Source organism: Rhinolophus sinicus, chromosome 3 (assembly GCF_057876585.1).
Source record: "Rhinolophus sinicus isolate RSI-liver-muscle chromosome 3, RSI-T2T, whole genome shotgun sequence".
Classification (NCBI taxonomy): Eukaryota; Metazoa; Chordata; class Mammalia; order Chiroptera; family Rhinolophidae; genus Rhinolophus; species Rhinolophus sinicus.
In genome coordinates, this window is record NC_142503.1 from 59920878 (window position 1) to 59948137 (window position 27260).

At 36.2% G+C, this 27260-nt stretch overlaps 1 protein-coding gene across 1 annotated transcript in view; it reads left to right on the forward strand.

Moving 5' to 3' along the window:
- Positions 1-14134, forward strand: part of ADGRV1 (adhesion G protein-coupled receptor V1) — a 503930-nt gene extending 489796 nt beyond the window's left edge. The window contains exons 88-90 of the mRNA XM_019734240.3: positions 4097-4288; positions 6665-6842; positions 13700-14134. Of these exons, the coding sequence (XP_019589799.3) occupies positions 4097-4288; positions 6665-6842; positions 13700-13818 (489 nt within the window). The 3' untranslated portion in view covers positions 13819-14134. The remainder of the gene's footprint in view (positions 1-4096; positions 4289-6664; positions 6843-13699) is intronic.
- The last annotated feature ends 13126 nt before the right edge of the window (positions 14135-27260 follow it).

Below are 27260 nucleotides of genomic sequence, written 5' to 3' on the forward strand. Positions count from 1 at the left end.
GCTGGCACCACTATAAAATTTAATATCTAGACTGATTCAATTCTTTGTGTTTTTATGGTAGGCTAGGCATTATCACCTGCAAGTTTTTATCATATATCATTGGTCAAAACTCTGCCAGGATCTAAAATAAATACTAGAAACAGGCCATATGGAGTCAATGTGTCAGGTTACTCAACACATTTAGCTCAGGGTTGCTGAGAGGTCTTGCTATATAGATGTGTTAACGCTCATTGGTGGAGGATGTAGTATGAAGTCTGTCACACTAGCAAATTGGATGTGAACACAGGATAGCATTCAGAATGAAGGAAAAATAAATCATGAACTCATGATTCACTTTATTTAGAGACAAGTAATATTAAAGGAATGGACCAAGGCAGCTGTTAAATCATTTCAGTTAATTCATTTGATATTGTAACCACTTTTCTGTAACCTGAAGGAATTACAGCATGGGAGAGGCAAGGACAAAGAGGATTGCTGACTAAGACATCTTGCTTGCTGTTACAGTTTGAATACCTGGGTTTTATTCTCTTCTGAGGTCTTGTTACAAGTCCTACAAAGCTTAACTGCTCCTAGTTGAGGGCTTTCTTAGTTCTCAGAGGGGATACTCGGGTTTCAAATGGGTTCTCCAAATCAGTTTAAAGCCCTGAGACTTCACTTCCTTCAGAGACAGGCAGTTCAATCAGCTTCTCATCGGCCACCACTACTTGGTTAAATTTGTTAAATGGCAATGTTAATCCTTTCTCACCTCATATGGAACTGATGGAAATTATTGAGATAATCAGCCAAAATCTCCTGTACTTACTTTGCTCCTTGATGATATTGAAAACATTTATTAACTCTTCTAGACCACAGTGCTCTCATTTGTGTCTCACTGAATGTTTAGTAATAAGTTTAAATTCCTGAATTAAAAGAAACACAAAATTGGCCATAGTGGGTATGGTCAATCCAGATCCAATCTAAGTAAAGACTTTTGAAAGCATTTTTCATTATTTTGGTAGGTAGGAGATCCAACTAATCAAAACACCAATGCTCAAAAAGAACTCCCTTCTCTGTAAGTCTTCACTAGGTAAAGAATAAGAACAGATGGATTATATATGTCCTGATTTTGAAACAGTTAACCTGTTATTTTGTAGGATATTGTCTTTGTGAGCAACTTGAGAGAAGGAGCCAAACATTTTATCCTTGCATCTCAGTGCCTGGCAGTGCACACAGTGGGTAGTCAGCATATTGGATTGAATAATTGAGATTCTAGAGTCTCTCTTAAAATTCTTTTACAGACCAATGTACAACGAGAGCCTGACATTTAATATTCAGTGTTTGGAATAGGGAGTTGTTTTTACTCTGAGGTCAGAAACCTCCACAGTTGAGTACTTTGGATAATGAAGGTCCCTTTCTAAATTTGCCCTGCCTGGGCTGGACACAGGCGAATGTCATACAATCTGCATTTAAACATTCTTTTCTTTCCATTTTAACATTGTTTATATTTCCTGGGACACATCTAAAAGATTCAGAGTATTTACTGTATATGTAAATAGTCTTTTAATAAAAACAAAAAAAACATGCAGTTTTCACATGCAAGTTATTTTCAGCAGTCAGTTCCTTTCCTGAAGCACAAAAGGCTAGATATAAAAACATACAAGAGAGAATGTGCTGTTTTAACAAATGGGTCCTTAGAGATGGATTTTAAAGCCTGGTTTTTGTTTCTGATCTAGCTTTTACCCTATCACTTTGTAACACTTAGAGAAATCCTCAAATAAATCAGTGACATTCCCACAAATTTTAAGGCTGACAGTTTTAATTTTTTTCCTGTTTTGTCTGTTGCTGTGGCCAATGTAATTAGGTCATACTCATGTGAAAAATTACTTGTACGAGAAAAAATTTGGATGTGTATGTGTGTTTTAAGGAACATTTGTTTCTGCTAATGTTCACAACATCATTTACACATGAAAATAATTCACTTACCCTACATAATTTAGAATATTAATGTTTCCAAAAAACAAAATGACCAAATTGAAAAGGAAGTAAATGTTTCTGTTATTAAATGGTTAGAGTAATTACATTTAAAAATATTTTTAGCAGATAAACCACTTATTTTAAAACATGTTTGTTAATTATGTGGACTGGATGACAACTCAAGAAGGGGTCATTCCAGCAGAAAGAGAGAAAGGCCTAATTTGTAACAGTATTCCAGAAATGGCAACAGAGATCAAATGCTAGCAACTTACTTTCATACAGTCCTCTAATTTCATTTTATATTAAAAGTTGGTTGTAATTCTTATGCTTTGTGTATTTTCTAGTAGACTTTTTCCTGTTTATACCAGCAGATATAAGTTTCAAGCTCACAAGTATATTATTTATTTTATTGCTTCTACACTCCTAGAAGTGTTAGGAACTATGGGAGAATGCAAACTACACAGTCTAAAGATACTTATTTGTGTTTTATGAAAAATCTTTAACTCCTTTAAGAGGAAAGTTGAGTGTCTTGTGTTCCTTTTTGTCAATTAATTTAAGAATGTTAGTAACTCAGGAGATTCTTATTTGCTTCCAAAATTTAAATACCAGGATTAACAGACACAGGAGGCATAATTTAACATATTTTATTGGCTGTAAAGGTCAAAATTAACAAGCTTTATAGAAGCACCATTAGATGGATACAGTAGGTCCCTTGTAGAAATCATGAAGGAAAGCAGTGTAGGCACTGTTGGGAGTACAAATACAAAAGTGAGTTGCTATCTGTTATGGAAGCAGAGCAATTGTCAAGAATTTGACTAGATTGCAAAAGAATTTAAAGGGCCAGCAGAGCTTTACGAATGCGCAAGATAGTTTTATTGTTCTTATGTAATATTTACTGAGCAGCAAGGCATGCTAAATATTAAGCAATCCACAGAATTCCTCTGTGTCCCTACCCAGTGATTTTATTTCCAAATGAGATAAGTAGGTGAGATATATAAACAAAATCAGAAGGCTTAATTAGTGCTGCCCATCCAGAAGCCTACAAGGTGGTTTTAGACCTTTAGTACCTCACTTGAACCGTTGCTAAGAAAAAAAAAAGAGAGAGAGAAAGAATAAGTGAGATCTGGTAAAACACAGTAATTTTCTAGAAGGCAAGAGGATTCGCTTTCTAAAACAGAATGTACATAATCAAATAAGCTTCTTCAATTCTGTTTTTGTGTATTAGTAGGGCTATATTTCAGTTATTTATTTTTTTATTTTTTTTAAACATTTTATTGGGGAAGGGGAACAGGACTTTATTGGGGAACAGTGTGTACTTCCAGGCCTTTTTTCCAAGTCAAGTTGTTGTCCTTTCAATCTTAGTTGTGGAGGGTGCCATTCAGCTTCAAGTTGTTGTCCTTTCAGTCTTAGTTGTGGAGAGCACAGCTCAGCTCCAAGTCCAGTTGTCGTTTTCTAGTTACAGGGGGCACAGCCCACCATCCCTCGCGGGAGTCAAACCGGCAACCTTGTGATTGAGAGGACGCATTCCAACCAACTGAGCCATCCCGTAGCTCAGCGGCAGCTCAGCTCAAGGTGCCGTTTTCAATCTTAGTTGCAGGGGGCGCTGCCCACCATCCCTTGCAGGACTCGAGGAATTGAACTGGCAACCTTGTGGTTGAGAGCGTGCTCCAACCAACTGAGCCATCCTGGAGGCACCTCAGCTCAAGGTGCCGTATTCAATCTTAGTTGCAGGGGGCGCTGCCCACCATCCCTTGCGGGACTCGAGGAGTTGAACTGGCAACCTTGTGGTTGAGAGCCCACTGGCCCATGTGGGAATTGAACCGGCAGCCTTTGGAGTTAGGATCATGGAGCTCTAACAGCCTTAGCCACCAGGCCGACCCCAGTTACTTGTGTTTTAACCAAGGGGAAAAAAAATGATTTGTTAGTGAGAGGGCAGTTTTCCCAAATGACATGATAGAACATTTTCATGACATTCAGAAATTTACAGTGGCCTCTTGCTAGAATTCTAACATGTTCTGTAATTCCCAGCTTTGGGTAGAATTTCCAGAACACCTATAGAAAACTGGTGTGCTTACAAGGATGTTTATGCTTCAGCTATGTAACACGAGTTCCTTTAACATGTTAGTGTTCTTTTCTTCTGCAGGGACTTTATGTTTTTGTGGTCTATTTCATTCTACACAACCAGACGTGTTGCCCCATGAAGGCCAGTTACACAGTGGAAATGAATGGGCATCCAGGACCCAGTACAGCCTTCTTCACACCCGGGAGCGGAATGCCTACTGCCGGAGGGGAAATCAGCAAGTCCACCCAGAATCTTATCAGTGCTATGGAGGAGGTGCCTGCCCTTGCCCTGTCTCTGTCTCTGTCTCCGTCTCTGTCTCTATCTCTGTCTCTGTCTGTCTCTCTTCCATATAAGGTCTTTCTGCCTCATTAAGAGTACAAGTTAAGTGGTGCTACGTGACTTCTAAGTCCTTTTCCTACTGACGTCCTCTGACCTATGGTATTTGATTTGCTTACTGTGGTAGTATGCCTGTTATTGCATTCATTTTCTTCTCTGCCCTGTGACCTCTGCTAACCAGCAGTTTGTATGGGAATCAGACAGAGTATACTTTGTCATCTCTTTCTTCAAAATCTTCTGAATTTCACATGACAGTGACTGAATCTACTTCAGGAATGGTTTTTCCTAAAACAAATGTTTAGGTTTTCTTCCTAAACTGTTCTTCCTACTGTTCTTCCTAAAAATACTTACACAGCTCTCTTCCTTCACCCATTGCAACTCACTACTTCAATCCCAGCAAACAGTCAGTGACCAGAAAATAGGCCGAAACTCTTTTTAATTCAAATACCATAAAACATTTTAGAACAAAAGCTTGGAAGAGTGCTTCAACAGCACTACTAGGAAATCTATAGAGGATGTCCTCTGTAAAATCTACCTCCCATTGCTTTCTGCATTCTGTGCATATCATATTGGTTTCCTGTGTCTAAATCACATTACCACCAACCTGTCAGTAATGCCACCATAGCACTGGGACCGTTGCTCAGATTTTAAAACATACCAGCAGACATTTATTCAGGAAGAGGTGATATGCAGGTCCCTGACAATTTCTACAGCACCCAAGATGTGCTTGTCGACCATTCCTTACATAGCTTATTCTACCCTCTATGTATTAAATAGCCAAGGGGGACAGTACTTGTGTTTGCATCCTGAAATATGTCAGGAAATCAAAGTGTATCAGTATGAAAAGGAAATAGCTTATAGGTACATATGTAGGTAGATAGGTAAGTAGGTCGGTAGGTAGATAATCTACCTGCTCAGTGATATTCTTTTCTCTTCCATGTTAATATAGAAAGTAATTTTATTCATGTCAGGTTAACATTAAGACAAGTGATCAAAATCAAGTGCAATATTTAAAAATCGGGATATGTCTGTAGTACCCATAAATGTTTAGAAATCTAGTACCATTTCTATATCCCAAAAGTTCTTAAAACTGAATTATTTTCACATCGAATTTAATAATAATGGAAACAGAATTTTTTAGGATCGGTAATTCGGGAGTGAATCTTAAAAAAAGATATTGTTTTTGTCTTTTTTATAGGTTCCTCAATTTAGCATTTGCCTGGATCTGAACTATTCAATGCAATAGCCATTAGCAATGTGTGGCAATTTAAGTTTCAACTAAAACTAAATAACATTAAAAATTCCATTCATCAGTCACCCTGGCCACATTCAAGTGCTCAATAGCCTCATGTGTCTGGCACCTACCATAATGGAAAATGTAGATGTAAAATATTTGTATGATCACAGAAAGTTGTATTGAACAGTGCTGGTCTAGATGTTCAACTTTTTAGTGAAATTTTTTAAGGTTTGTCTTCTCTCTCAAGTTTATTTCTACAATCATCAGGTCACTTCTCAGTTGAAGCATCCCTGCCGTGGCTCAGGAAACCTTGTATTGGGAGGCAGCAGCTGTGACAGTTCAATTCCTGGGCCTGGGCCACTACTTGAATGTTCATTTGGGGTGTTGTGCAGTGGCATACCCTAAAGTGTGCTCTACATTCCTCAGAGGCTTAGAATTGGCCTTGATCCAGCTATCAATGAGGGCCTGTCAGAGGCATTCTAGAAAGCTATGCAGAGAAGGGAAAACATTAGGAAAGGAAGGATTAAGGGGTTGTTTACCAGTAACCAAGAAGGAAGTGAATATATTTCATTATTTCAGGATAGAACTATCTTTTTAATCATTTAATTTTTAAAAAGGAAGAGTTTAGAATGCTGTCAGAGGACCTTCCCCTGCCCCCCCCCATTCAGTATGTCCTTATAGACAGCTATATTTAAAATTCCATGTTGTATCTCAGATTAAAGATTAGCAGGGTTCTTCTCCAGTTCTTATATTTTTTAACAGTTATCTTTGCAAACATCCTACCGAAAACTAAAATGTATTGATTGGGTTAAAAAGTAATTTCCTTTCCCCACACATGATACCATAGAAATCTACAAGTAATTGTAATGGAGCAGTCATTCAGAATCATCAGATTAGATTGTCTCATCGTGAAACATAACTTCTCTAAGGAACAAAGGTACAATTAAAGGTCGTAATTCTAAATAATCCACAAGCCTTTCACTTGTTCTGTGTAATGAAATGCAGAGATAAATTGTTTATACAGATTTCAAAGTTCATATTATGGTTTCCTTTTCTGCCCACCCCAACCCAAAAAGGTACCACCTGACTGGGAGAGAGGATCCTTCCAACAAGCCAGTCAGGCCAGTCCTGACTTAAAGCCAAGTCCACAAAATGGCGCCACATTCCCTTCCTCTGGAGGTTACGGCCAGGGGTCACTAATAGCTGATGAAGAGTCCCAGGAGTTTGATGACTTGATATTTGCATTAAAAACTGGTATGTATGAACCCACAAACTACATTAGAAATAGTCACTATTGATATGCTACACTTTATATCTTCTTCCCATGAAGTTGCAGAAGTAGAATCAGTCACCCTCAGCACATCTTGATTCTCATGACCCATCCTAATCCCAGCCTAACTCTAGGATATTTTGTTCTTGGCACCAAATGTAACACAACCTAAAAATAATTTTCAATTTGCTTTTAGGAAAAAGGCATACTCTAACTAAATGTAAATATCTCTGTCCTGGAATCTTTCTAGAACACCAGGATACTATTTAGACAAATTCAGTGTCATAAGACAATCTGGAAGGGATTTCACTAAGAGTTTTGCCTCTGATCTGCCAAAGAGACCTTCTTATGGAGTATCTTTAAGCAGAAAGTTTCAAAGGCAAACATAATGAGCCTTGTGCAGTTCTATAGTTTTCAAAGAGCCATCACATATAGTATTTCTTTGGCTCTTCCTATAAGTTCAACCCCATTTAACCTGTTACGAATGGATAGTTGTTTTCAAGTCAGATATGCAGTTTTTTCTTTTTTTTTTTCTTCCTTGGAAAAATGTTGAACTGTCACTGAAGTTATAAAAATTTCAGTGAACTTTTTATTTTTAGATATACAACCAAGCGAGAAGATATGTCCATGTTCAGATGAACCTATTGAAATTGAAATAATTATTCAAAAAGACTATATATATATATCCCTATTTCACAACAGTACTTTGCATCTGGTAAAGCTTTTGTAGATAATTGTTGGAGAACAAATGAGTGAATGAATATGAAACTTAGAGTTTGCTTGGAGGAAACATTCTAAGTTTCCTTAAAATTCCCACAAACATGACATAAGGAAGAGTAAAGTAAGTAGTGGAAAGAGTTAGTAATTTCCTTGAGGAGATCAAGGATTTTTTTCAAAGCCCTCTCAGTTGTTTCTTGAAAAATGTGGAGGTTTTAAATAGGCAAAGAATGGAGGAAGGGCATTGCAGACTGAGTGAATAGAATTGCCAAAGCCCAGGGGTTAAGGGTGTGTGGCCTGCTTGCAGAGAACACGCACTGCTGTAGGGCTGAGGTGGAGGGTCAGTGGACCTACCCACTGGGAGAAAGGCCTGAAAAGTAGTTTACCTGTATTGTTTAAAATTTATTGTAGTTCCCCAACTGGGTTTCAGGGAACACTCTCCTTGAGATATTCATAGACATCCTGAATAGGACTATTCCCTGACTGAGTATATTTGGGAAACTATATTCAGATTTGGACATACTGATCAGTAGGCCTGGTGGCTCTGAAATATTTAGGTTTGAAGCATCTTAAGCAAAGAGTCACAATTCACATTTGCATCTTAGCCCTGGCTTAAAGAAACCCACTTCAATCAATTTAACCAGGCATTTCCAGAACACATTTAGTGATAGATTCATTTGGGAGAGCAGAACACTTACAGATATTTTGCATGTTAAAATGCTCTTAAGGTGCCGTGCTAAGGCATGGGATTTTTATAGAAACTTCTGAGCCATGAAGATTTTTTGAGGAGAGGAATGGCATGTTCCTACTGGTTTTTGAGGCAAAATAACTCTTACAAAAGTATGAAGAATAAATTCAGAAGCAAAACCAGAAAGGCTGGGATGAGAGGTTAGTACAATTGTCCAAGGGAATAAGGTTCAGGCCTCAGATTTGGGGAGTGGACATTTAAAAAAAAAAAAAAAGATGAACACAGAAGGAACACTGAGGGAACACTGAGAGAACAGTTGGCAAGGGCTCATGCTTCTCACCAGGTGACTAAGGAATTGTATAAAGAACATTTGTTCATGTATTTTTATTTGCAAGGGAAAACTGATGAGTTCATATTTGTACATACTGATCATTAGTCCTGGTAGCTCTTAAATAGTCAAGTTTGAAGGCTCTTAGGCGAGGAATCAGGGTTGGAGGTATTGATTTAAAATGCATCAGTGCAGAGAATTATATTTGAAGCTATGTGGATGAGTACATTTGATCTGGGGGAGTGGAAGGAAAGAGAAGGAAAGAAGACATGTGAGGAAGGGAGGGGTGAAGGAGGAAGAGAATGCTAGAGAAAGGAGGGGAAACAAGAACATCCTAGATAATTTCTACATTTAAAAAGTGAATAGAAGAAGGTTCCAGGGAGGAAATCATAGCATGGTGAGAAAGAGAACTAAAAAGAGAAAAGAGTTTCACAAAGGAGGGAATGTACAACTGCATAAAATGCTCATTGGCATTAGGACTAAAAAAGGGGCTTTCAGGTTACAAATTATTCTCAGGGAAGATTATGTTCCCAGCTCTGCAAAGTGGTAGTTGGGGATGTTAAGACACTGGAAGCATAAAATGAATTCTTGCAGCATAATTAAATTAGATATGGGTCCTATATATATAACAAGTACTAAAAGCATTCAGTTCAGGAATGTGTGGAATGACTTCCTTATAGATTGAGTTTAGTATTCCTTAGAGTTCACTAAACTCATTAGGAAATAAATACCTTAAAAGACCAAAATAACAGTCTCTAACATTGGTTCACTCTATTATTTTTAGATAAAGTACTATAATAATCAAGCACCATCCCCTCGACACTTTCTATCAGAGAATATGGTCAAACCAAAGGAGCAGGCCACATGCCATTCCATCCACAGCAGAATTTACAGTTGACACACAGGCAAGATTTGGCCCAACAGGGTGTTTTGTTTGACCCATGTAGTACTTTAGCATTTTTTGAGCCAAAATTAAAAAATTTGGAGATATCCATAAAAATCTAGAATTTCTTTCTTTTTTTTTTTTTTTTTTTTTTTTGAGCCAAAATTAAAAAATTTGGAGATATCCATAAAAATCTAGAATTTCTTTCTTTTTTTTTTTTTTTTTTCCCAGTCTAGCAACAGAGTGCTTAAAATCTAGCACAACACTGCTTGATTGGAGTTGAGTAATGGCTGCCTCTTTACGGAACATGAGCTCTTTGGTTTGTCCAGTGCTCACCAGACCTGTGTTACTGGTTTATGCTACCTTCCCTGTCCTTATGACATTTGAATTTACAAACCTTGATCTATCTCAGGTCCACCTTAGCTATGGGCGGCTCTAAGTGAAGTTGATCTTCTAAGTCTTCTTCGTTTGAACCCCTAAATAACTTTGAAAAGCTATGTAACCCTTTGAATATGTTTCAATAAAACATTTTCATCCTAAGTTCAAACATAGTATCAAATAATGTAATTCCCACTGTATTGTAAATTTTAATTTTTAAAATAAAAATTTTACAATATACTTTTAAACTCATTCAAAGGACTCTAAATTCCATAGCAAATAAATACCACTGTTATTCATTTCATTTTAAAAGTATGTTTTAAAGATACCACATAATTTTATCTTCCACCACAGAATTTTATCTTAATGTATTTTATGCTTGAAATTCATTTCATCTTCACCCACTCATACTTCTCTCCAACAAAACATGTATATAAATTGAAACTTAAGTATTTTCTGTGACCATAAGACTACAAAGTGTCAAAAATTCCTTTTATACTAAGTCATCATTACAATTACTATTAGTCTACAGTTGAATAAATTGACATTGATAACAAAATAGTAAATGTTTTGATAAATAATTATCAAAAGTGAAAAAATGAATCTCATCAGAAGAGTGCATATGGAAATTAAAATCTGGGAATATACTGTATTTCTTAAAGTTATCTTTCCCACACCACCTGTACCCTTTGATATGGTTTCATGTACCACACGTTTGGAGCTCCTGCTTCAAGTGACTTATAAAAAACTCCAGAGCCACTGACCTGAAGCATTGCATAGCATTAGATTATGAGGTGGGCAGCCAGGTCCCAGATTTACCACTGACTTTAGCTACATCACTTAACCAAACCTTCTCATCTGTCATAACTGGGCTAGCAAACTCCTGTTTTCCTTTCTACCTCAAAAATGCTATGCTGAGATTTCTTATTCTCAATGATTTCTACAGTACACCTGAGAATTTTCCCCTTGAGAGTATATATAACTGCCAGCCACAGACTTCTCTGTGTTCCAGCCTTTCTGGCAGGCGTCCAACCACCTCTTAGATCTACAGCTGACCTTAGGGAACACTGGAAATTTAAGATAAAAATGGGCCTTTGGCATTCAACAGCCCTTCTTCTTCACATTCTTTCGTAGTTTTAGAATCATTCATAATAAAGCATTCCACAAACACAAGTGGAAGGTAAAAGCATTTTCTGTGTTTTTTATATTTTAATAGAAAATTCTTAAGGACCACCTTCAAGGTGAGAAAGAAAATCCTTAATTGTGGGACTTGAAGCATGGGGTTAGAGCAAGGTGGGAAGAGATTTGTTTGTCCGTCCTGAATTATACCACCTATACAATACTTTTGTCCTATGTGCTTCCCTTTCTCTAACTTTTCCACTAAAATATGTGTCAGAGAGTATATAACAACCAGAGCAGAGGTTAGTAAGTCACAAATAAGCAGGTCAGTCACAAGAGTAGCAAGTATGATCCACCTAAGCACAAATTCCATACAGAATCAGGAAAAGTTGACCAGATGAACAAAGCTAGTTCTGGGTCAAGGTATGTTTTCCATAAGACTAGGATATATCTCAGTAATCCTGGATGTGTATGGGATGGATGGATGGATGGATTTTAGGGAGGGGGAATGACTAGCCTTTTAATAGCCGTTGATAACATTCCCTATACCCTTTTAATTACTCATAGAATTCATCGTCAATAAAGAAAATTTTTGATATATTCAAACACATACTAAATTACTGAAATAACTCAGTAGGTAAAATACTTTTACTTGGGTGCAGTAAAGGGAATTTAATGTCAGAATGCCATTGCCCCAAGGGGCAAGCAACAGACCTGACACTCTTTTTAGCTAACATATTCTCTTTCTGATTACACTAAGATCAAATGTGAGAAAGACATTTCCTCTAAGAGGAAAAGCCCAGGTAGCTAGTTTCTGAATTGGAAAACACCATCACTTCTTTACAAGCATTTACAAATGTGTCAGCAGCCTCCAAGTTCCTGTTTAACAGTTACAATTGAATTCCAAAATGATCAACACAATATTTTCGAGGCCAGTGTGCTAGTACACATTTTTTTTGCATATTTCAAAACAGCAACAAAGGCAAATACACTGAAATAGTGACACTCAATAGCCAGATTAGGGAGTGTCTTAAAAGCCACTGCAGAGGGTTCCAGACTTGATACAGTTGGCCATATGGACTGTTTGTTCTTGAGAAGGAAGGTGCAGTGAAATGCAGAATAGATCAGAGGAACAGAGTGGGCAATAAGGATGGGAGAGGCATTTCAAGAGCTAGGATGTGGAGCATAGTTTATTAATACATAACAACAAACATTTGCTGAACACCCACAGTGTGCTTGGCACTGTCCTATGAGCTAGGAATACAAAGATACAAAGGACATAATCCAATGGGGGAGTCAGAAATTTTAAAAGAGAATCATCAGGTTTTCATGGGTAGCAGAGGTGACACCTGAGCTGATAGAGGAAGAGTGGAGGCAACCAGATTAAGGAGTTGGAGAATGAGAAGAGAATCGCAGGTGGTGCCACCATAATAACATGGTGTGAAAAGGGAGTGACTAGCAGCTCGGGAGAGACACTAGGCTAGAGAGCAGGCAGGGGTTCAGGGGGGTATTGTAGGCCTTGAAGCAAGGCTGAAGACAGGGCCTCCAAGGTCAGACAGCAGGAAATACAAGAGAAAGCACACCCTGGAAAGAGCAGATCAGAAGGTGGGGAGTGTCACAAGTACAGTGTCACCAAAGCAAAGAGAGGAAGTGGGTTTCAACAACAGCCTTTAACAGAGAGCACGTGGGAAGAACAGATACCCAAAAGAGAGAGGGTTTGACTAGAAGAAGGTCATTAATGGGTTCCTGCTTCCATCCCACATAGTTTAAGACAAAGTTAATTCACCATCTTCCCAAAGCTACCAACTCTGCCGAAGCCTTTCCTACATCTGAGAGAAAGAGAAGTCTCAGCTCCCCAGCAAATGGTTTTCACTTTCCTTCTCGTTTAATCTTGTGCTCAGGAAATTCAACTGAGCAGCATGCCCTGTGACCACATCCCCATTCTCTGCGTGTGCGTGTATGTAAGAGAGAGAGAGAGAGCATGAGAGTTTGTGTTCCCTTGCACATTAAAGAAGAAAAGAATAGGTTAAATCTTTTCATAGTGTTAAATGTTCTGAATTATTCTGAGCTGTGAAAAAAGTAGTGAATAGTGGACTTCCTCTAAACAGAAATTCTGGGTCCTGTCTGTATTAACAGCTCGCTTTTTGGGATTCTTGTGTGGAACTGTTTTGGCACAGTGTTGCATAATTATTTTTATCTTGGGATCAGATCTGAGTCATTCAGTGCTGGAGTCTTCCAGGCGCTGATATGACACCAGGTATTGTCAGTGCATGTCTTTCTTCTTGGATCACGGCTCACCCTGAGTCTCCACTGAAGGGCCTCCTAGATTCAGTACCTGCGGGGTTGGAGTTTACTCATATATGTTTTCTAACAGCAAATCCTACCCCCCTGCTGAAAATTATAATAAATTGCCTGAATGTCTTTATTTTTATAATCCTCAAATTGAGAAATGCTGTTCTTGGGAGTAAGTTATATCTGTCAACCCTGTGGAAACAGCAGCAAAGATTGAGAACCCAAACTTGTGTCTTTAGAAATTAATTTTTACTTATAAAAACTATCACAAGGAATTTAAAGCATAGTTTTATAATTCTAAGGTATTAATAATATTTATTCTAAATATTTTTTTACTAATTTGATAGAAATAAACGTGTGTTGACTTAATATAACTTGACCCTTAATTCGCTGCACTAAAAGTTGGGTGTTTTTGTGTTTGTTTTTTCTGTTGCAGGTGCTGGTCTCAGTGTCAGTGATAATGAATCTGGTCAAGGCAGCCAGGAGGGAGGTACCTTGACTGATTCCCAGATTGTTGAACTCAGAAGGATACCTATCGCTGACACCCATCTCTAGCACCTCAGTAACCATTAGAATAAGGATACGTTCATATTTTTATTGGCTTGTGCTAAAACTCTCTAAGTACATGCAGCTGTATAATAGGAAACTGAATTGTACTGGATGATTAAGAAGTGATTGTAGTGTTGGAATATAAATTACTTATCCTTGTGAGCCCTGAAAATTCACTGCTATCATGAAAGACTAGATCGATTTATGTCAGTTAGTAGGATGTATATATTCCAAGAATATTAGTGGGTTTTTTTTTAATCATCCTACATGGCTAACATTGTTTAATAGAAGTAGTAACAATCAATAAAAACAGTAGAATCAATTTGGTATTACTTGGACTCATTATTTGTGAGGAAATGTGCATGAGCAAAAAAAGAAACTCCATGTTTAAATGATGTCAAGCACCCTGTTTCTTCTAGCGTTGATACAGGTGATCCAGATTCAAGACTTCACAGCATCTAGAAGACTTTCATTCCTAAAAACCATAAAATTTATTGCCTGTTGATGGGGGTACTGCAGTTTGCATAGTCTTTCATCGAAAGTATGTATTTCTGCTCATTATAAAATTAGGGAACTGAACATTTTCCAAAATGAATGTTCTGTTCCCAGTTAAAAATAACTCCAGCAAGCATTTTAGCACAGCTAAGAAGAGGATCATTCAAATAGTACAGTTTGTTTGGGAGAAATATTTCTTGGATTTTTCAGTCTTTCTTTGTCTTGGAATGAGAAATCAGAAAGTCTGTCCCAGAACAAACACTATTGTGTTTGTGATGATTTCACTGACTATGGTTCCAGAAAAATCATTAGGAACAGAACAAGTTTGTCCTAAGGAAGCTTTTTTGACCTTTTATTTTGGAATTGTTAAGTATTTTTGAGAAAATCAGTATCATCCCAGGAAAAAAAAATTTTGTTTAATTATCTAAGAGAAAATTTTTGATCTGTTAATTATTTCCCTTAGAGCCATAATGAAAAGATCTAAGTGCTCTATCACTGCTGCTAAGCATGGCTTTATTTTTTATGAAACCTGAGTGGCATTATTTATCTTGATAAATTATAAAATGACTCCTCTCTTCTTCCTGTTGGTCCTCCCTCAGTCCCATCTCCTGATTGTCATTGTAAGTATAAAATAAAAGCTGCATAACAAAATCAAACAGCATAAAAAACAAAGACTGCATCATTGGTAGAGTTATAATCTTTTCGGAGCTTTACAAATGGTGTTAATAAGATTGAATTTACCTTAAGTGACAAGTTATTTGTCTCTTTTCACCTACAGCATTGCACCATAGTCTGTTTTATTTCAATAAGCCCCAAATTGAGAAATGCTGTTCTTGGGAGTAAGGTATATCTGTCAATCATGTGGAAACAGAAAAAAAAAAAAAAAAAAGATTGAGAACCCAAACTTGTGTCTAGAATTAAAGGGTAGAAGCAATTGATGAAATTGGTTATAATATATAAAATTTAAGATGAAAATTTAGAAATTAGTAAGCATTCTAAAATTGTTAATAGGTTTTAATGAATTTGGGATTTAGTTAGTGATTACAGAAATGTGAGATTTCATCATGTGGAATACATGAGTCACAATCACTAACATTTTTTGCAGATAACTAGATGTCTAATTCTCTAACGAAAGCAATTGCCAATAGCTATTTTCGTTTCTACACTTTGTCAAAATCTGGGAGAATCTGGCCAAAAACATGACCAATCCAGGACACCTCTCTTACTTCAGGTTACTGGGTTTCCATTGCTGTCCAAATGGCCATCTGATAAGGAATCAAAAGGACCACCTGCCACTGTTCAGCATGATTCGTTTAAATATTGGAAGGAAAAAACAAGATTTCTAAAGGCACAGTGCTAAAACAAATAAGCTTCATATTCCAACAGCAGCAATATTTTGCCATCCTGTTTCCTCCCAGTGTAGATTAAAAATGGACGTCTGCCAGGGAAGCATAGTACTTTGGAGAAAGAAACAAATCAAATAAAATTCTTAAAAATGAAAACCAAAAGGCTAGGACTAGAACACTTCAGCTATGGTCTTTTTCTTTCAGATTTGATCCCCTTTTTCTCCATGATATTTTTTAAACAGCTTTAAGATATAATTCACATTCCATACAACTCACCTATTTAAAGTGTGCAATTAAAAAAATGTTTGGTATATTACATTATTGAGTTTTTTAAATTGTGGTAAAATATATGTAATACAATTTGCCATTTTAACCATTTTTACATATAATTTTTAATTCAGTGGCATTGATTACATTCACAGTGTGCAACTATCACCTCTATTTCCCAAACTTTTTCATCACCCCAAATAGAAACTCTGTATTCCCCATCTCTAACATTTTCTTTCCTCTGACAAAAGACACCTAATACTTCTCTGGGCAATGTCTCTGCTTCTGTATTTTTGTTGTTTTTAATTTGTTTTTGTTTCAGGTTTTTTCCAACTTTTATTTTTTAGGATGTTTTAAAAAAAGGATTTTTCGAATTTGGATGCAAGGGCAGCAGATTTGCAATTAGGGTATAGATTTGGTGGAATTCCTATTAAGATGGGATAGCAGGCAAATGAAAATTTTAGTAAGCAAAACACTGAGTTTCACTCAGGAATATCAGCTTTGAGTTGGTTTTCAATTTCTTGAGGTGTTTTAGGGTTTAATCAATATTTTCCACGTCTCCCAAATCTGATTAGTGAAGTTTAAACATGTAATGGAGGTATTATTGGAAAAAGAAAATGCTATTTAGGAACACAGCTTCCAAACAATTCCACTTTTTTTTTTTTTTTTTCCACTTAAGATCTTCCTTGAGTTTAGCCTTAAAGCCTCTGGATAGATCTCTTTGAGGGTGGATCTCCATCAGATAAGTAAAAGATAAGTAAATGGTGTTGACCTTTTCAAAGGAGCTGGATGCCAGAGTGGATCTCCTCTAAGTAGTCTGATCTGGGTGGCAACAGAGACGGCACCAAGGGCACTGCTATGAGTAGAGTATGTGCTTGTTTTCTATGGCCTTTTAATGGTTAGTGGCATGAACCCAGCCTCCCTAGAGCTTCTCTAGCAAGATGCAAGCAGAAGAGCCACATTGTCCATAAGCTGCATTTAAAGAATGCACAGAGTGACTAAGGCTAGGAACTCTTCCATTGTCTTCAATCTTTCCTAGTCTTTTTGACTAGTGAAATAAAGTATAAGTTCAACAAGGAATGTATTTAAAACAACTCAGATATTCACTAATGCTTCAGTATCATTGATTTATGATTAATAAACATCTTTTACGTAAGTAAATTACCTGGTTTCAGGAGAAGCAGCAAATGGAGAACCTGTTTCCGATCACGTATGATGATAGGGTGCAGTTACCCAATACCGCACTGTGGTCTGTGGGAGAACTGCAGGCCTTCGGTTCAGTTCCCAGTCCCGCCCCTGCGAGGAACTCACAGTTTTGTGCTGTGAGCCTCAAGATTAGAGCTGAAGTCCCTAAAAGTGACTCAGCTCAAGGAAGCCGTTAGCAATATCACTACATGAAGTAATATTTTAGTTCCATGAGAAAGCATAAGTAATTACTTTCCTAATAGATAAAAAGATTCAAATTTAAGCAGGATACACTGTATTTTTTTGCTAGTGATAAGCCCTTAAGAGTTTATGAGCAAAATCACAAATTCGATTTTTTTTTTAATTTAGGAACATGCCCATAGCATTTGTTTCGTAACACTAATGAAGGAAAGAGACAATGCAAGTCATTTCAACATCACTTGTTTTCAAGTTGGAGTATGATTATGTTTATTTCAAAGATAAGGGTGAGAGAGACAGAGAGAGATTTTTAAAAATCCTGCTGGGAATTGAGAACAAGAAAAGCAGTGAAAGTCGTGGTAACAATTTCTGTTACAGTTTACAATGGATGGTTAAAAGATATTTTGAAAAGCTGATTCATGAAGTGTATGAAACTGTTCCTCCTCTTGCCCCATAGTATAGTAGATCCTTACTCTGTACATCCATCAAAATCATTTTGAAGACTTGCCACATTAACAGAGGGAAATATAATCATTTAATAAAAGACTTTAAAAAGTAGGTGAGAATCCTAAAACAAAAAGATGCTCAAGAACCATCAGGAACCTTATGGTATTATATAATAAATGGGTGGTTTCCTCTTTTTAAATCTCTTTATCCTCAAGTTTCATCCATGTGGTTACATATGGCATAACTTCCTTTTTTAAAGCTGAAGAGCATCCATTGTATGTATATACCACATTTCCTTTAGCCATTCATCTGTTGATGGACATTTGGGCTGTTTCCATATCTTGGCTACTGTGAATAATGCTGTAATAAACATGGTAGTACTAATATCTCTTTTACCTGATTTCAATTCTTTTGAATAAATACCAAGAAGTGAGATTGCTGAATCATATGGTAGTTGTTTATTTATTTTTTAAAAAAGAAATTCCCTAATGATTTCCATAGCAGCTGCACTGTTTTGCATTCCAACCAAAAGTATACATGGCGTCCCAGTTTCTCCACATCCTCACCAACACTTGCTATCTTTTGGTTTTTTGATGATAGCCATCCTGACAGGTATGAGGTGATATCCTGTGGTTTTGATTTGCATTTTCTTGATGACTAATGATAATTTTTTATATACTTGTTGGACATTTGTATGTTTTCTTTGCTAAAATGTCTATTCAAGTCTTTAGCCCATTTTAAAATGGGTTATTAGTGTTTTTGCTATTGAGTTATAGTAGTTCTTTATATTTTGGAGATTAACTTCTTGTCAGATATATAGTTGCAAATATTTTCCCCCATTCCATTCCATAGATTGCCTTTTTATTCTATCGATAAGTGAAATAAACCAGTGACAGACAAATACTGCAGGATTCCACTTACATGAGGTATCTAAAATAGGCAGAGTCATAGAATCAAAGAGTGCAATGGTGGTTGCCTGGGGCTGAGGAAAGAGAGAAATGGGGAGTTACTAATCAATGGGCATAATAAAATTTCATTTAAGCAAGATGAAAATGTTCTAGAGATCTGTTGTGCAACATTGCACTATAGTCAACAGTCAAACGTACTGTACACATAAAATTTTAAGAGGGTAGAACTCATGTTAAATGTTATTACCACAATGACATAAAATAAAAAATTAATTTGCTAACAGAGCTGCTTGATCACTATTTAAAAAAAAAAAACACAAACTTTTATTTATTTTAAGTGTGTTTTTCCAGGACCCATCAGTTGTTTCAATCTAGTGGTGGAGGGTGCAGCTCACAGTTGCCCATGTGGGAATCAAACTGTCCACCTTGTTGTTAAGAGCACAGCACTCTAACCAACTGAGCTAACCAGCCACTTTGATCACTATTCTTTAATACAAGTGCTGGCCTTACATGAAGAAGGAACTTCGTGCTCCTGAAGCCTATGAAAAACTTATTTTCCAGGTAAGTATGAGAACAATTGTAGATTATAACCCTTTGGTTACAAAATATTCATGCATATGTAATTTTCCACGCCCTTATGACTAACAGATCATGTATAATATGTAAATATTGCCTCTTTTCTATATACTCTCTATTTGCCTCCTCACCTTGCTCAGTAATCCTTAAAACACCATCCTAGATTGAAACTTGTTGTGTAGACTACTGCCAGAATGAAAATAGGTCTTCATAGGTCTTCACTGTTTTCCATGACTCCTTGGATAACAAGGAAGCAGAGTGAATTACAGACAAAATTAGACAAATTATAGCTCTGAAGTGAAATCTGTTTGGTAACATAAAGATGATATGGCATCTGATTTGTTCAATCTTTGTTACCCTTTTGGATTTTTAAAGGCAAAACATCTGTAATTAAATCTATGAACAATCAAGAAATATTATGCTCTAATTTAGCTATTAGGATAACGATTTTTTTTTTTTTCAGTTCAACAACTATTTGTTGGGCATCAGTTTTGTTCCAGGCATTGTGGTAGGTGCTTAGGATGCCAAAACAAGTAAAACGTAGTTCCCACTCTTCACAAGTTTACAGTCCAGTGTGGGTTTCTCAAGTGGGGTTCTGAAGATGTCATTAGGGGGTTCTGTGAGAGGTTATTAGGACTTCCAGAAAAGATTGAAAAACATTTTTTGAATTGTTTGAACTTCCTTCTTCATGCAATACCAGCACTTGCAAGTGAAGAATAGTGATCAAGTAGCCCCATTAGCAAGTTACATTTTTGTCCTTTGCCAGAAAGAAAGTCTAGTTTCCATAGTTCGGTGTTTATCTTGAAGATTGGCAAGAAGCAATGACTTTTGACTCATGATCTTTTGGGTTGTCTTGAGAAATCAGTGTGGCTGGGTATGGAAAGGTCTGGACTCTTATCAAACATTAGTTCCTAACAGTATTAAATAGAGGCCTTGCTTAGTTATGAAGATGATAGTGTGTTCATTGTACCTTGGACGCTAACAATATGATAGACATTTATGTCTTACCTTCAGAGTACAATTAGTCTTATTCCCTTGGCTCACTGAGATTAGAAACTACATGTTATCTAGGTTTGTGTGTTACAATGCAGACTATTATTTCAAATGTGTCGCGTACAGGCATAATGAATCCACCATGAAATGACAAGTACACATTTCGTTGACACTGAGCTTGGAATAGCCCCTGGAGTAGAAGTGCTATTAAAGTATTCAGTCACACTAAATTATTTATGGGGCATAAGGTCCTCCATCCTCAGAGAACAGGTTGAGTTTAGAGATGGGCAGAATGGCAGGAGAATTTTCCCCCTCCCCTGCTCAATTCTGCCCCCACACCAGCACCTGCATTTGTGTATCAGGTGCTTGTGGGTATTCGAGAGTAGGGCAAGTCCCATTCTGAGTGCTAATCCTCGTCAGAACTTTATAATAAAGAATCTAAGTGATCACCGTGTCCTTCACACCTCACAGAAGTAGTTTTTATACACATCCCCTCTCTGTAGCTGGAAATATTAATATCAGGTTATTTTTTCTTCACACAATTCCCACCTGTATCCTCACCATCAAGTATTGAAATACGGGTTATATATTCAATAATGCATTTTTAGAAAATCATTTTTAAAGTACCAGTTCTGTTCCTGCCTTAAGTGAAGTGGAGAGCAGTTGATATTTTCTGCCTTGTAGGATTTTCACCAACAAAGTAAATATATTTTCAGCATAGATGAGTAGAAACACCCAACTGTAAGTGTTCTCAGCACAATTGGTATTTGTGGCAAAGGTAGTGGAAAGTTCTTTCTGTAGGTGGGGGAGTTATGATATAAGATAGAGGCAAGAAGCAACATGGGATGAACCTTCCTACTCTCCCCACAGCTCAGCAATATTTGTTCTCTCTCTCTCTCTCTCTCTCTCTCTCTCTCTCTCTCTCTTTCTCTCTCTCTCTCTCTCTCTCTCTCCCCCCCCCCCCATAAACACAAACCCTAAAAACCATAAGTAGTCTGAAGTTATTGTTAGGGTTTAATAAGTTGAAATAGTTATCCATAAACAATAATGTATGTTAATTACACAGTGCTCAATTTCTTTTGAAATTCAGACTAGTAGATTCTACCTGGTGATAACTGGGAAACCCTATAAAGGTAATTACTTTCCTATGTGAAACAAAGGAACTTATACAAATAAATATGACCAATTCTGGCCCCTACAACTCCAGAAAAATGTATGGTACATATACTGGATTATCATAATAGACTTAATATTAAGAACAAATAATAAAAGGAATGAATCCTATTCAGGGGAAGAAATTATGTTTCGAAGGGTCAGAAGTAGATGCAGTTATGAGAAACAAAGTAGGAATTGAACAAACCTTAAAGACAAGATAAATTGGATTTATTTTGCAATGCAAATACTATTTAATCAAGGAGTAAAGGAAACAAGCATTTTAAAATACTTGACACATTTGAAATACAAAAGATTTACTAAGAGACTGGAAAATAGTACAACTCTAGATTAATGTCTGTCTATTTTACTTAAAGGTGATCTTACTAAGAAACAGAATTACATACTAAATTATTTCTTTGGAAATCTTCCTTTGTAAAAACACATTTGCAAATAAACTTCATGAGATTTAGCATGCTATGATTCCATGTAAGAAAACTCAGATTCTGCTTCATTCCTACAAAGAGAATAGCTTATATTTTCTATTAACAAAATACATACTACTACATACTTTTCTTGGTTTCTCAGTACTGTGCTTGAGATTATATGCTCCTATCTCATCCAATTATAGAAGTCTATCGGCAAATTTCAGTGGATTTTGTATTTTGCTCAAATACTCTCTCTAGAATACAAGGTTGTCATTTGGAATTATAAGTTTCCTTCATTTTCCGGCATTTAAACTGTTTAACCAGTTTTGTTCTTCTTGGAGAACTACCATTCTTCACAAGATCTAGATTGTAATAAATAATACTGTGACCACAAATTAGAAACTCTCTAAAGATGACAAGCTTTTTATCTTTAGTGATTTGTACTTTTCTTTGCATTTATACCTACTCCGAAGCATGGTGGCGGAATACTTAGACCTTCAGAGTAGAAAAATGCCAGTTGGAAATACACCGTATTTCATGCATTTCTTCAACTAGATTCTGGTTGTCATGTGTTATAATCTGTAGAGCTCAAGACCCTGTATGGCTTTTGGAATAAACAATAGTTGCTTTCTGTGTTAGGACTAACTGTGTAATATGAAGTAGAGAAAGGCAATGCTCACACTCTGCCTGCTTCAAGGCCAAGTAAAGACTAGGCTCAGCATGTCATCACATACTTACAAGTGACTTATGTGAGCCTTCTTTATAAATAGATTTTGAGAGTGCCAAGGTTTCCAATGAAAAGAAACCATTAAAATGGTTTATCATTTATCATTTTAAATATGGGAAAACAGAGAGACCACTGGTTCTCCTCAGGCAATAACTGACCCTTCAAGGACTGCAAAAGAATCATAGACAATGGCCCAAACTATTAAATTCATTACCAAATAAGTCGACTTTTAAAATACGGCTTCTACAATGACCCCTGATGGCAGTATATGGGCTCATGGCATGCAAAAAACTACACATGATAAAAAGTTTAATAAAGTCTCCCTTTGATGATGTTCATCAGTTATAGTTCATAGTTCTCTCTAATAACTCTAAAGCTTCATTTCGAAGAGAAGAATATCTTTGTTTTAAAGAAAAATGTTAACAGTGGTAAGATTAGAAGATTATACAAGTACACATGCTTTTCTATGGAACAAATTTTTTGGAGAATGTAATAAATGTGGGAAGAAAGCTGTTTTAAAGTTACTTTAGAGAGAATATTTTTAGAGTGTCTTAAAAATATGAATGAACAAATGAGATAACTGTTATAGCCTCTAAGTTTATAGCTAACAAAAATATGTAAAATAAAGTTCTATATATTTACATATATAATATACATACAAAAAGTATGTACTTATATGTATATAAATATATAACACATTTACATATTATATTGATAATAGAAATATATATTTATACACACATCTTTGCGTGCAAATATACACATGTATATAACACGTCGTTAATAGTGTTCAGAGATTTATAATTTCTTTTTTGGCTTTTCTGTATTTTTCAAGTTTTCTACAAAGAATATATGTTATATTTGAAATCAGAAAAAAACACACATAATTTGTTGGAAATTATTTAAGGCCTGAATTTAGCACAGGTGGTGTTTGACAACTTTTTTTGTTGTTGTTCAGTCAACTTCCAGTGAAACAATCGTAGCTAGTGGATGTTTTTGAGACAATTTTTTAGAGCAGTTTTAGGTTTACAACAAAATTGAGAGGAAAATACACAACTTTCCCGTATACTACCTGCCCCCCACACACACGCACACACGCACAGCCTTCTCTATGTATCAGTATCACTCACCGGAGTCCTACATTTGTTCTGATGGATGAACCTACATTGACACATCATAATCACCCAACCTCCAAAGTTTACTTTAGGGTTTACTCTTGGTGTTGTAATTCTATGGATTTAGATAAATATATAATGACATAATCCATCATTATAAAATCATACAGAGTATTTTTACTGCCCTAAAAATCCTTTGTGCTCTGCCTATTTATCGCTCCTCCACCCACACCCACCCCTGGCTGGTGAGTTTTTAGAGTCTGAAGACCTTTGGCATCCTCTTCCTGGCTTTTATAACTGGCTTCATAGATGCTATTAGGTGAACACAATGATTGACTCACAGTGACCCGTGTGAACATCAGGACCGCTGGCACTGTGGGTGCTAGAGCCTAGGGAATCTCTATTTGTAAAGTCTTAGATTTCCCTCTCAGCCTCAGGAAATCTCTAATTTGGGCATGGAAAAGAAGGAAGGAAAGAAAAGGAAGCCTCAACTCACAGGAAAGGTCTGTCACTGGCAATTTATAGAAGGAGAAAAGGAGTGCTTTTATCCCAATCGGTGCCACAATGTTAGCATACTTTAAAGATAATGACATATATTTGATAGTCATAAATGAAACAGTCACTACAGAGTGACTATTTGGGGTGTTATTTCAGAAGTTTGGATTCTATGTTTCAAAAAAAAAAAAAAAAAAACACAAAAAAACTATGCTGTATTTCAAAGGAAATTTTAGCTTTCAATTTTTCCCCTCAAGGTAGTCGGTGATTTCAAATAACTTCCAAATCTAATCACTAAGTATTTTTGTCGCATAGAAACTGACCCTTTAATTTTCAAGTACTAAAAAGCAAAGGGAAAAACTAGTCTTCTCCCGCCACTTTGTCTGGATTCCCAGGCCCAGCGTGCTTCATATTTAATTGCACACAATCCAAACATTCTCCACATACACTGCCCATCCTCACAGCACCCTCCACTCAGCAAGCACAGGGCTCTTCTATTTCTCCCCAAGGTACTTTGAAATACATGGAGTATACTTCAGCATTTTAAAAAAATTTTTCTTTAGATATTTAGGAACTTGATGTTTGATCTCTGGTTTTTACTATTTTATGTTTTCAAATAAACTTAATTTATTGTGCTTCATTTACATTTGTATAAAATAGATATTCTCTTAATTACAGTTGTAGAAAATGTGTCAGTCTACTTTTATACAAATTGAGGTCCATTTAGAGATGTCCTGCTCCGTTCTAAAATTAGATCAGTACATCCACAAAATGTTTTCTATCTTGGGAGGCCCTCCACGTCCAGTGCCATCTGTTTTCTGCTCCTGCTCCCCCCACCCCCGAATATCTTCTCTAAGTAATATTTTCCTATTTCTTTCTTTATTCTCTTACTGTGACAGTATCAAAGACATCATCAGAATCAAACAGATACTATATTAAGATAATTAATACTAGCTACTGTAATAAATAAACATCCGTTTTCAATAGTTTAACATAATTCAAGGTTACTTCTTGTTATACAAAGTCCAATATACCATGTTTTCAATCAATGACTCAGGAGTCCCATCTCCTTCTATCCTGTGGTAGCATCTTTTAGACCCTCAGAATCCTTTATTTTTAGCAGGGTGCCTGGGGAAAAGAGAGAGAAAGAGTAGAAGCTTTCATGGAATATGTTGTGATCAGAACTAGAAATTCATTGGCCAGAACTCAGTCACATGGCCCTGTCTAGATGCAAGAGTGGCCAGGAAATATGTTGAGATGTGTGCCAGGGGGAGAATATAATTGAACACAAACAGCCTCTAGCACATAGAGAGTCTCTCAGTTCTTTCCACAGTCACATCCTCTCAGGTGACCAGCCATTATCTAGGGTATATTTTTATTTACATACTCCTCTAACCATCCCAGCCACCCTGTTGCCCTCTCTGTCTTCACTTTCTGACAGGATCATTTTAACTCACCCAGAGCTATTCTTCACACAATCCTAACGAATTACTTCCTGCCAACTCTTACCACTCTACCTCAAGTTCCAGGTAGGAATCAAATGCTTCCAAAGCTAATATTTGTGCTTCAGATTGTGTCGCTCCCTTTAATGTTTGTAAGGAATAAAAAATGAGGGAGAAATAAGCCAATAGAATCATCAATGACTATCATAAGAAACCATTAATACTAAATATAAGAAACAATAAAAATGGCTACAATGAAAATTCTAGAGAAGATAGAAGCTGAAATAAGAACTTATACTTTTTCATGAAAGCCTGACACAATAATTTTTGATACTCTGATACATGTTTACAATCCTTCAAAATTCCCAGAGATGAAAAGACAAATCCTCGGCGCCAGAGCAGATAGCCTAGGGGTAGATACTGGGATTATGACAGAGGATTGCTCCAAAGAACAAACTGCACAAAGAAACATCTTGCAGGTCTCAGACCTCAGGTCAAAGACCCAAAGATGAGCTGAAGTATTCTGAAAAGCAATCTCTCACAGTAGACATCACTACTAAACCAGATATTTTTCTTCCCCAGAAACAAAAACAAACAAGCAAGCAAACAAACCCATGATGAAAAGACCTCATTCAAACATTGCTGGAAAAATAGAGGGAGATATTGCTGGAAAAATAGAGGGAGATATTGCTGGATTTCTTAGTCTTTGCTTGTATCCATCTAATTAATCATATACAGTAAAATAATGTCTCTATTTGACTTAATTATTATACTGATGCATTTTCTTTATAGGACATGTTATAGTTTTTCAAACATTGTTTAGGTTTAGCTTATCAACTTCTTTATATCTTTACAATGACTAATGGGAATATAACTGTTCTTTTGATTTAAATTGACCTATTGTTGCTATTGAAACTTTTTAAAATCAAAATTGTTCTAAAGCTTTACATGAGGTCAGATTTTTCTTGGCTGGGTGGGGTAATACCATGCTTCCCCGAAAATAAGACCTAGCTGGACAATCAGCTCTAATGCGTCTTTTGGAGCAAAAATTAATATAAGACCCGGTCTTCTTTTACTATAAGACCGGGTCTTTAATATAATATAACATAACATAACATAACATAACATAACATAACATAACATAACATAACATAACATAACATAACATAACATAATATAAATATAATACCTGGTCTTATATTAATTTTTGCTCCAAAAGACGCATTGAAGTTGATTGTCTGGCTAGGTCTTATTTTCAGGGAAACAAGGTAGTAGATGCTATAATTACAAGAAACAACTTAGATTAGAATAAAATAATTTCCCTGGCTCTTTTACTTATAGGAAATCATAGATTATTTTTTTCCAAAGGCTAAAAGAAAAATCTTGTATGAATAATAAGAACTTTTTACACAAATAACCAATAATATGAGCTAGACAGATGTTATTTATAAATTATTTTACCTGTGTTATTTCTTTGGGAAGTTATTCAGTTTAGGAAAAAGAAAATAATTTAAAGTGCAAAAGAATAGATGCTTTGCCATTGGAACCTTATTATAATATGTAACAGACAACATTCAAATTCTATTTTTAATGTTAATAATCTAACCTATAAAATTATGACTAGTGTGATGCTTGGATTCTCTGGGTTGCAGAAAAAAATCCATCTGTAACCAG